Source organism: Gopherus evgoodei, chromosome 7 (genome assembly GCF_007399415.2).
Source record: "Gopherus evgoodei ecotype Sinaloan lineage chromosome 7, rGopEvg1_v1.p, whole genome shotgun sequence".
Classification (NCBI taxonomy): domain Eukaryota; kingdom Metazoa; phylum Chordata; order Testudines; family Testudinidae; genus Gopherus; species Gopherus evgoodei.
This window is the reverse complement of record NC_044328.1, coordinates 65,225,877-65,237,412: the sequence shown is the minus strand read 5'-3', so window position 1 is coordinate 65,237,412 and position 11,536 is coordinate 65,225,877. Positions and strand designations below refer to the sequence as shown.

The window sequence follows — 11,536 nt, the reverse complement described above, 5'->3', positions numbered from 1 at the left end:
TAGCTAGCCCAGGGATGATAGGACCCTTGTTGTTGGTGGTGGTGTGGGGTGGCTAGTGGCTGATTTTTGGCAGTGAGGGAAAGAGTGGCTGGGTTCTTCTGCATTTTGAAGGTGGCAATCCAAAGGAAGCCCCTATACCCTCCCCCTCCGCAGGGGGCTCTGTGTGGGAAGCTCCCATCTCCCTCAGCTCAGCCCAGGCCTGGGGGGAGGGGCAGCCCTACCACCCCAGGCTCCACCTCGCAGTACAGGTTCTGTCGGGTCGAGCGGGCAGCACTTGTGAACAGAGCCGGGCTTTGCATTGCAGCGCCGGTTCGCAAGTGGAGCAGACAGCTGCATTAGCACAGCGGAGTCATGCTTCCGCTCGGGATCAGCTGACGAGTGAGGAAGTAGCAGCTGCAGCTGCTGTGCCCTTAATAGAGGCAGAGAGAGGAGAGCTGAGTGACTGCCACCCTCCCTTCCCCAGCAGAGTCCCACTGACTGAACCCAAACCCTGCAACTAGTTACATTTCCCCCTGTCCCAAGAGGGTTGCAGCTGAGGGGGCATAGCCCAGGCCGTGTGTAGTGTGCAGAGATGGCAGGGGTCGTGGGAAATGGAGCTCAAGTAAGTGTCTGTGTCCAGCTGTTTGCAAACCCAGCAGTAGCACTTTTGGCGGGACTTTCCTTTCTCTTCTACAGCGTGCGTGTGTCTGGTCTGTCTCTTCAGGGCATATTTTATTTGTAGCTGGAGATAGCCCGTGCCTGGGGTTGTTTTTACTTGTATTCTCCCCGCCCTCCCCCCGGAAAGAGCTCGATTTATTTATTTATGCTGCCTTTTGTTGCGCACAGAATTGCCCCTCTTCCACACCTTGTCTTTCCTTTAACGTGGGGCGTTTGTCTGGTGGTGGTACCAGGCCTGCCTGGCTATTTTTCAGTAACTTAAAAAAAAACAACCCCAATAAAAAAACCAACCCTATCCCTTCTTAGTTGTAATTAATGGTGCAAAGGGCATGCGGGGGCTGGGAGAAGCTATTCTAGAGAGATTAAAGGTGAATCAGACCTCTAGAGTTTAGTTTTTATTTGTTCAGTGTCTGTACAGGTTAAGTTATTGGAGGGGGGTGGGAAATTGCTTTAGTCACTTGCTTTTGTTGAGGTTAGACTCATGGAAGTTTACCTTCACTTTATACTCCAATAAAACATCTCTCTCGTTTTAAATAAACTCTTATGAACATAATTGTCTGCCCAGGTGTAAATACAAAATGCTTTTACTCCTGAGAGGTTATTAGTATATTTCTCTTACATGAGAGTCCCATAATCTACTAATGGTACAAACTCCAGATTCTCTCCCAAACACCTCCCTCCTGCCAACAGTAGTGCATTGTTTCTTTAATTGTTGTATTTACAATAGATACATTTTTAAATGTGTTTCCATGGGGAGCACTTAGTATGTGTTTCAGAAAATCAGATGGGATGTTTCTCACACAATGGTTGGAGAAAGTTGTTTGTAAAAATAAATAAATCACATCACATGCAGCTGTTGTGAAATTACTCAGTGAATTATTGCTTCTAAAGACAATTTACTGGCCACACCTATAGAGTTAAGTATAATTGCTAACCACTTCAGTGCAGGTGTATGTTTTGCTGAGGCATTCCTACAGCCTGTCTGTACATAGATATACAATATGTATCCATAGTACATACAATATTTGAAAAGGAAATAACTTTTTATCGCATTTTGTGTCTCTGTAAAACCACTGATACTTGTCATTTTACCTGAAATGGAAGCTTTCCTTTCTGTGGCTTGTCAGGCTTTGTAATAGATATATTGTCTGGAGAGCTTAGAGTTGGAAATGAGTTTATGGAGCTTTTCAGATAATAGAAAAGCCTATAAATAAATGTCATGGGTTCAATTTCACCCAGGTTGGTAGTGCTTGAATGTCTTTAGCTTGTGAGGGCATCTTTTGAGATCTTCAGCTGGAGTAAATTGTCATCTCCATTAGCTTCAATGACAATTTACACCTGTTGAGAGAAACCACTATCACCCTTGTCACTAATAGGACCTAGACTGTTAGCCAAGTTTGAATGGGCTACGGAGAGTGCATAGTCCTTTGACCTTTTTTGGGGATGCGGTGTACAAAAGATAAATCCTACTGCAAGGGCTGTGTGCATTGAGGGAGAAGCTTATATTATTATTGATTGATCTGTATATTGTTTTATGGATGATTAGAGGACTCCCCTTTCCAAAGGCTTTCACCTATTCCAAAATCACTAATTTATTTAAAGAATAAATAAAAATATGAAGGGGATGGGGAATAAAAGTAAGCACAGTAAACACATTTTAGCAGAGAAACACATGTTCTTCATATATACAATGTCACTTACTTATGGGGAGACTTTCAAAGGAGAGTAAGGAACCCAACTTCCATTGCGTTTCTGTGGGAGTCAGGCACCAAACTCACTCCTTTGGCTTTAAGTCTCCCACTTAAGAATTAGTGTGTGCCCTGTTTTTTGGTCTGACCTTTTACAAAACAAAACACCTTTTATATGAAACTACTACATTAGCTGTGAAGCACTCTTGGTACAATAAACATTTCTCTAATAGGATCCTTCCTTTTACAGATATTTAGTTAAGTGAATTCCATGTATTGCTTCTAGAAATGATTATGCAGACAATTGGCTAACTTTTCAGCTGTTGTAAGAAACGACTTCTGTGGTAATTGTGGTGTGCTGTGGCATGGAATGGATGATCTTATCCCTTCTAAACTAAATATGTTCTTAATTAGAATGTGTTCTGAGAGGTATGAAGTTTGTTTCAAAACATGACTCTTTCAGACATCGATATGAATATTAGCTACAATGTATTTCTAATATCTGATTCTCTCTTCACGATACTCAATTAACAGAAGAACACATGCGCTTCTAGCAGTATGCAGGATAATGCTTAACTGACTAGTAACACTCTCCAGATGTATATTTCTGTGGCAGTGAGAGTGCATCAATCTTAAGATTTTTCATAAAATTTAAAGATATATAATATTTGGAAACATTCTTCATGGAATTAATGACATTGTATTGAGTGTAACCACACTGCTTACAATGCAATGTCATTGTAAAATGGTCACGGTGAAGGTAACTTGGGTTATGCTCTCCAGTACTGAAACTATGTGAGGAAAGAGGAGTTAGTGAAGGTGACAATGTCAATTTAAAATGTGTGTTTAACATGCCCACCCCCCTCAAATTCTTCTGTAACTTATCAATAGCTATAATGGTGTGAAACATTCACAATAAAACCTGAACTATCACACAACCCACCTTATTTGGGGTTTTATTATAAACTTTCTAAACTTGGTCCAGGTTGGTTACCCCATATAGGGCACTAGACAGCTGTCAGATCGCAGCAACTTTTGCTTACTACCAACCCTGATTTGGATTTGCACTAGTGTCATAAACAGATAGTTAAGGGTTAATATTTCTTCTACCTGTAAAGGGTTACAAGCAGGGAACTGGACACCTGACCAGAAGACCAATCAGAAGACAGGATACTTTTAAATTTGGGTGGTGGCAGTGCTATCAGATCTAAGATGGTAATTAAGCTTAGAGGATTCAGGTGCTAGTATCTCATTTTCTGAACTCTAAGGTTGAGATCTGAGAGGGAATGCTATGACATGGTTGGCAGCTGAGTGGGATAGATAAGAATCCAAAAGCCAGTAAGATTATTAATTTGCTTCTCTGCTAGCTGGTTTAAAAAAAATAAACCCCTTCCCTCTGCTTATAAACTGCAGCCAGGGAATTTTTTTTTCTCTACTCTGTTCTAGCTTTGCATAGGGAGGGCTATTAAGGTTTAACGACGGTCGTTTGTTAAACAAAGAAGCCTTAAGTGGTGAGCAATGCACTCCAGCCAGGACACATTTGTAAATGAAAGAGTTCTCTTTTGCTTTTTAACTCTTTCGGGAGAGGCTAGTAAGTTAAAAAGGACTCTGTTTCTAAGCAACCCCAGGAAGCCAACAGAGAACCAGCATTTCAGGCAATAAACACCAGAGGGTGCCTCAGCACAAGAAAGCAGGAAACATGACTTCCAGGGCAAAAGTGGACGCAGAGGGACAAATCAAAGAGGCAGACCACAGGCGAGACATAGAAAAAAAAACTACAAGAGATGGAACTGAGAGAAAGAGAGGCAGCCTGCAAAAGAGAGCAAGCAGCCAAAGGTGCAGACCACCAAAGACAGCTGGAACTCCAGAGGGAGACCTATCAGCAGGCCCTGGAATTAGAAAAGGCTAAGCAACAGAACCCAGCCAATCCTAACAACCCTTCACAAATAATTATTCCACAGCACAAGAAATTTCCCACCTACAAGGCAGGTGATGACACTGAGGCCTTCTTAGAAAATTTTGAAAGAGCCTGCCTTGGGTACAGCATCTCTGAAGACCAGTACATGGTAGAATTGAGGCCACTGCTCAGTGGACCCTTAGCAGAGGTGGCGGCTGAAATGCCTAAGGAGAAAATGAATGATTATAAACTTTTTCAAACCAAGGCCAGATACAGAATGGGGATAACACCTGAACATGCCCGTTGGCGGTTCAGAAACCAAAAATGGAAACCAGATGTGTCATTCCCCCGACATGCCTACCACATTGCAAAGAATTATGAAGCCTGGATATCAGGAACAAAGGTTAACAATATGGACGAGCTGCATCTCCTGATCCAAATGGAGCAGTTCTTGGATGGTATTCCTGAGGAAATAGAGAGGTACATCCTAGATGGGAAACCCAAAACGGTAATCGAGGTGGGGGAGATTGGAGCCAAATGGATGGAAGTGGCAGAAAAGGAAAAAAAGCTACTGTCAAGGGGAACGAATACCCCAGATGGTACACCGACAATAAACCCTACAACAAGGGCAGCCAAAGACCCCACCTACAACCCAAGGAAAGCCACAGACGCCCTATTCTTTCACCTCACCAGTCTCCAGTAACCCACCTCGACCCAGTGACCAGTCAGCTGGAAGATGCTTTAAGTGTAATGAACTGGGACATATAAAGGCCAACTGCCCAAAGAACCCCAGCCGAGTGCAGTTCATTACACCACTATCACACCAAAGATCCCCAGACCCAGATGCCTCTCAAATACCCTTGGAGCGAAGGGAAATTTTGAGAGTGGGTGGGAAGAAGGTTACTGCGTGGAGAGACATGGGGGCACAAGTGTCAGCTATCCACCAATCCTTCGTCGACCCCAAATTCATCAACCCAAAGGCCCAAGTGACAATTTACCCCTTCATGTCACAAGCTGTAGACTTGCCTACAGCTGAACTGCCTGTCCAGTACAGAGGCTGGTCAGGAATGTGGACTTTTGCAGACTGACAATTATTCCATCCCCATGCTACTGGGGGAAGACTTGGCCAACCAGGGGAAGCGGGCCAAAAGAGTGGGAATGGTTACCTGCAGCCAAACCAGGCAATCTTCCAGACCCATTCCTGTTCCTGAGCCGTCCACAGAGGCCCCATCTGTGTTACAAGAGACCCAGGCAGAGGTAGTGGACCTGGATCCCATGCCACAGTGCTTCCAGTCCCAGACCAGGAACTGGAAAAACAGCCAGCACCAGAACCGTTGCTAGCACTGCCGACAGTGGTTGCAAATCCCTCTTCAACCCCAACGCCAAAGGGCACCAGCGAGCCTGAACTGGCAGAAGCAGCAGACAACCACACCCAAGAAGCTCAGCCAGAGCCTGAAATACCCCCTGGTGCACCAGCGGAGAGCAGTTCACCAGCAACAGAAACAACCCCATCACCTACGTCGTTCCAGAGGGACCAAGCCCAAGTCCACAGTCTAAGAAAGAACTGGTGTCTCCAGCTTCAAGGGAACAGTTCCAGACTGAGCAGGAAGCAGATGACAGCCTTCAGAAAGCTTGGACGGTGGCACGGAGCACCCCACCGCCTCTCAGCTCTTCTAATCGATCCCGGTTTGTTGTAGAACAAGGACTTTTGTACAAGGAAACTCTTTCTGGTGGACACCAGGAAGACTGGCATCCGCAAAAACAGTTGGTGGTTCCAACTAAGTACTGGGAAAAGCTCTTAAGTTTAGCCCATAATCATCCCAGTGGCCATGCTGGGGTGAACAGAACCAAAGACTGGTTGGGAAAGTCTTTCCACTGGGAGGGGATGGGCAAGGACGTTGCCAAGTATGTCCGGTCTTGTGAGGTGAGGTGTGCCAAAGAGTGGGAAAGCCCCAAGACCAGGTCAAGGCCCCTCTCCAGCCACTCCCCATAATTGAGGTCCCATTTCAGCAAGTAGCTGTGGATATTCTGGGTCCTTTCCCAAAAAAGACACCCAGAGGAAAGCAGTACATACTGACTTTTGTGGACTTTGCTACCAGATGGCCGGAAGCAGTAGCTGTAGGCAACACCAGGGCTAAAGCTGTGTGCCTGGCCCTAACAGACATTTTTGCCAGGGTAGGTTGGCCCTCTGACATCCTTACAGATTCAGGATCTAATTTCCTGGCAGGGACCATGAAGGAACTGTGGGAAACTCATGGTTGGTTGCCACCCCGTACCACCATCAAACCAATGGCCTGGTGGAAAGGTTTAATGGAACTTCGGGGGCCATGATACGTAAATTTGTCAATGAACACTCCAATAATTGGGACCTAGTGTTGCAGCAGTTGTTTTTTGCCTACAGGGCTGTACCTCATCCCAGTTAGGGTTTTCACCGTTTGAACTTGTGTATGGCCACGAGGTTAAGGGGCCATTACAGTTGGTGAAGCAGCAATGGGAGGGGTTTATGCCTTCTCCAGGAACTAACATTCTGGACTTTGTAAGCAACCTACAAACCACCCTCCGACACTCTTTAGCCCTTGCTAAAGAAAACCTAAAGGATGCTCAAAAAGAGCAAAAGGCCTGGTATGACAGACATACCAGAGAGCGTTCCTTCAGGGTAGGAGACCAGGTTATGGTTTTCAAGGTGCAACAGGCCCATAAGATGAAAGCATCGTGGGAAGGGCCATTCACAGTCCAAGAGCGCCTGGGAGCTGTTGACTACCTCATAGCCTTTCCCAATTCCTCCCTAAAGCCCAAAGTGTACCATGTTAATTCTCTCAAGCCCTTTTATTCCAGAGACTTATAGGTTTGTCAGTTTACAGTCCAGGGAGGAGATGACGCTGAGTGGCCTGACGGTGTCTACTACGAAGGGAAAAAAGACAGTGGAGTGGAAGAGCTGAACCTCTCAACCACCCTGGAACGTCTGCAGTGGCAACAAATCAAGGAGCTGTGCACTAGCTTCACCCCATTGTTCTCAGCCACCCCAGGATGGACTGAACGGGCATACCACTCCATTGACACAGGTAATGCTCGCCCAATTAGAACCCCACCCTACCGGGTGTCTCCTCATGCCCAAGCTGCTATAGAACGGGAGATCCAGAACATGCTACAGATGGGTATAATCTGCTCATCTACCAGTGCATGGGCATCTCCAGTGGTTCTGGTCCCAAACCAGATGGGGAAATACACTTTTGCATGGATTACCGTAAGCTAAATGTGATAACTCATCCAGACAACTATCCAATGCCACGCACCGATGAACTATTGGAAAAGTTGGGATGTGCCCAATTAATATCTACAATAGACTTAACCAAGGGGTACTGGCAAGTACCGCTAGATGAACCTGCCAAGGAAAGGTCAGCGTCCATCACCTATGCGGGGGTTTATGAATTTAATGTCCTTCCTTTCGGGCTGCGAAATGCACCCGCCACCTTCCAGAGGCTGGTAGATGGTCTACTAGCAGGACTGGGCGAATATGCAATTGCCTACTTCGATGATGTGGCCATCTTTCCTGACTCCTGGCCCGAACACCTGAAAAAGGTCTTTGAGCGCATCAGGCAGGCTGGACTAACTGTTAAGGCCAAAAAGTGTCAAATAGGCCAAAACAGAGTGACTTACCTGGGACACCAGGTGGGTCGAGGAGCTATAAACCCCCTACAGGCCAAGATGGATGCTATCCAAATGTGGCCTGTCCCAAAGTCCAAGAAACAGGTCCAATCTTTCTTAGGCTTGGCCGGATACTACAGGCGATTTGTACCACACTACAGCCAAATCGCTGCCCCACTGACCGACCTGACCAAAAAGACTCAGCCAAATGCAGTCAAGTGGACTAATGAGTGTCAGAAGGCCTTTACCCAGCTTAAGGCAATGCTCATGTCGGACCCTGTGCTAAGGGCCCCGGACTTTGACAAACCGTTCCTAGTAACTACCGATGCATCTGAGTGTGGTATAGGAGCAGTTCTCATGCAGGAAAGACTGGATCACAACGTCCACACTGTCGTGTTTCTCAGCAAGAAACTGTCTGGGAGGGAAAGCCACTAGTCAGTCAGTGAAAAGGAACACTACGCCATTATATACGCCCTGGAAAAGCTACGCCCATACGTTTGGGGACGGCGGTTCCAGCTAGAAACCGACCATGCTGCACTAAAGTGGCTTCATGCTGCCAAGGGGAACAACAAAAAACTGCTTCAATGGAGTTTAGCTTTCCAAGATTTTGATTTTGAAATTCAGCACATCTCAGGAGCTTCTAACAAAGTAGCTGATGCACTCTCTCGTGAAAGTTTCCCAGAATCCACTGGTTGAAAATTGTCCTTGAAATGTAGAAAGTCTTGTAGTTTACATACTTAGTAGTATATGTAAAGGTGCATGTTTTCTATTAATCTGTTTATTTTAGAGTTCTAGGAAGAAATCGCCGCCAGTGAGCTTCCCCACTGTCTGTGATTTGGGGGGCGTGTCATAAACAGATAGTTAAGGGTTAATGTCTCTTTTACCTATAAAGGGTTACAAGCAGGTGTCATAACTGTCCTACTCAGATCTGAACCTTAGAGTTCAGAACATGAGAAGCTAGCATGAAACCTCCAAACTTAATTACCAGCTTGGATCTGATATCGCTGCCACCAGCCAGAAAAATTCCAGTGTCTGGCTCCCTCTGGTCTCCCCAAAACCTTTCCTGGGGAACCAACCCCCAAGACTCAGATTCCCTGAGTCTCACCACAAAGGGAAATAACCCACTTCCCTTCCTCCTCTTCCCCTCCAGGTGTTCTCTTCCTGGGTTCCTGGAGAGAGATACAGATTCAAGCTCCGTGAATCTAAACAAAGGGATTCCACCCTCTTTACCTCCTCCCAGATTTCCCCGCCCTGGGTTCCCTAGGAGATTCCCTGCTTCAAGTCCTTGAAACACAAGTACCGAGAGATCAAATCTCTCTCTCCCCTCACCCAGAGGGTATGCAAAGTCAGCCTTTGTAAATCCAACACAGAGATGTTCCCCCTCCCTTCGTTTCTTAGCCTTAACTAGTGAAAAACACTTAAACAGGTCTTAAAAAGAAAGCTTTATATAAAAAGAAAGAAAAAGACATAAAATGGTCTCTGTATCAAGGTGACAATACACAGGGTCAATGGCTTAAAAGAAAAAATGAATAAACAGCCTTATCCAAAAGACAATTTAACACATTCCAGCAACTACACACATGTAAATACAAAAAAAATATATAAACCTATTGTCTTACTATCCTTGTACTTACAACTTGGAAACAGAAGATTAGAAAGCCTGGAGATAGAAAGATCATTCTCAGAGCCGAGAGGGTCACTGAACCAAGACAAAGAACTCACACCCAAAACTTCCCTCCACCCAGATTTGAAAAAGTCTTGTTTCCTGATTGGTCCTCTGGGCAGGTTTTTCAGGTCACTTTTTGTTAACCCTTTACAGGTAAAAGAACATTAACCCTTAGCTATCTGTTTATGACGGCAGGGAACTGGACACCTGACCAGAAGACTAATCAGAAGACAAGATACTTTTAAATTTGGGTGGAGGGAAGCTTTTGTGTGTGTTCTTCTCTCGAAGGGTCTGAGAGAAACCAGACATTACTACAGGCTCTCTAAGTTTCTTTTCAAATAGTAAGTAAAAACAGGCGGTTTAGGCTTTTTGGCTGGGTAACTTTTATATGTGTGGTTGCTGGGAATATTTTGATTTGTATTGGTACTGGGGGGAAAGTCTCTTTCTGGTGTCTGTAAGCTGTAGGACCCTGTAATATTTACATCTTGAAGTTACAGAGATAATTCTTTACTTTTTCCTTTCTTTTATTAAAAGATTTCTTTTAGAGAACCTGATTGATTTTTTTTTCTTGTTTCCCTTGTTTTATTCCAGGGGATTGGGATAACTCACCAGGATGGGTGGGGCAGACGGGAGAGGGGAGAGATAGAATCTCTCTGTTTTCCTTGAATCTGTTTGCCTCTTTGTGGAAGGGAATGGAGATGCTTCTCTGTACGGTGATTTAAGAGGTTGGATCAGTATCTCTCGGGTTAGCCCAGGGAGGGAAATTCTGGGAGGGGGAAAGGTGGGGGAATGGTTTATTTCTCCTTGTTTTAAGAACCCAAGGGATCTGGGTTCTTGGGGTCCCCAGGGAAGGTTGGGGAGGTCAGAGTGCCCCAAACACTATATTTTTGGGTGGTGGCAGTGCTATCAGATCTAAGCTGTTAATTAAGCTTAGAGGATTCAGGTGCTAGTATCTCATTTTCTGAACTCTTAAGGTTCAGATCTGAGAGGGAATGCTATGACAACTAGAAAACTAGATAGGGAAGGCTCTGGACTCAATTACTGATCCTTGGCATTTTCCAGTCCCCTCAACCTTGTTGGTTTATAGGATATCTGGAGAGCAATTTTATTGACAATAAAAAGCAGTCTTGTATCCAAAAGAGCAAAGGAATGAGTCTTGGACATTATGGTGCTCCACTCTACCTAGGTATTGCAGTGGGCTGGACAGCCACTATACATTTCAGTATCTATGAGCAATTGGAATGTTGAGGGACCAGTACTTGAAGGCTGATCCTTGCTATGAAGGAAGTGGGGCAGGGGAGGGGAATATGGCAGGGACAATAGCTTGTATTGATTCCTGGTAAATTGCTTTGAGCTGGAAGTAAAAACAATTTTGGAGAAATCTTATTAATACATTACTGGGATTACCATAGCACCTGGGAGTTCTAGTGATGGATGAGGATCCGTTGTCTAGGTGTTGCCTTTCTCCATAAGCAGTTTAATCTATAGTAGTAGTACTATAATCTGGATTCTTATAGTGAATGTCAATACTGCCTTTCGAGTGGTTTGAAAAGCTTTTTCAGGAAGCATTCTTCCCCTGATGTTGAGTCCTACTGCAATGTGTGGCACTCAGGTTGGGCAGACACTGATAGGCAGCTAAAATAAAGTTGGGGGGAGAAGGGAAATGTCTCGCTGAAAAAGTGTGGTTAATTTTTTTTTTTAAATTTTTAATGCAAGAAGCTGCTTCCACTGTGAATACAGTGAATGGTCAGGAATTCACTTTTATGTCTCAGGTAAGGAATTTCATCCTTGCCCTGAGAAGCTGATGGAAATGTAAGAAATTTTCACCTGCAATCAGATTTATGAATAACTTCTTAAAAAGCAAAAATTGAAAGTTTTCTGCAGGTCTGTGAACCAAAGTTTCATGGAGATAATACCTTAATTAAAAGCCTCTCAGCACCTTTATAATGTTCTTAAATCCTTTGGTAAGATACTTTGTATAAT

The 11,536-nt window shown here is 44.7% G+C and overlaps 1 protein-coding gene across 1 annotated transcript in view; it reads left to right on the top strand.

Moving 5' to 3' along the window:
- The first annotated feature begins 349 nt into the window (after nucleotides 1-349).
- Nucleotides 350-11,536, top strand: part of LRMDA (leucine rich melanocyte differentiation associated) — a 992,983-nt gene continuing 981,796 nt past the window's right edge. Inside the window, exon 1 of the mRNA XM_030570748.1 lies at nucleotides 350-601. Coding sequence (XP_030426608.1) covers nucleotides 572-601 — 30 coding nt within the window. The 5' untranslated portion in view covers nucleotides 350-571. The remainder of the gene's footprint in view (nucleotides 602-11,536) is intronic.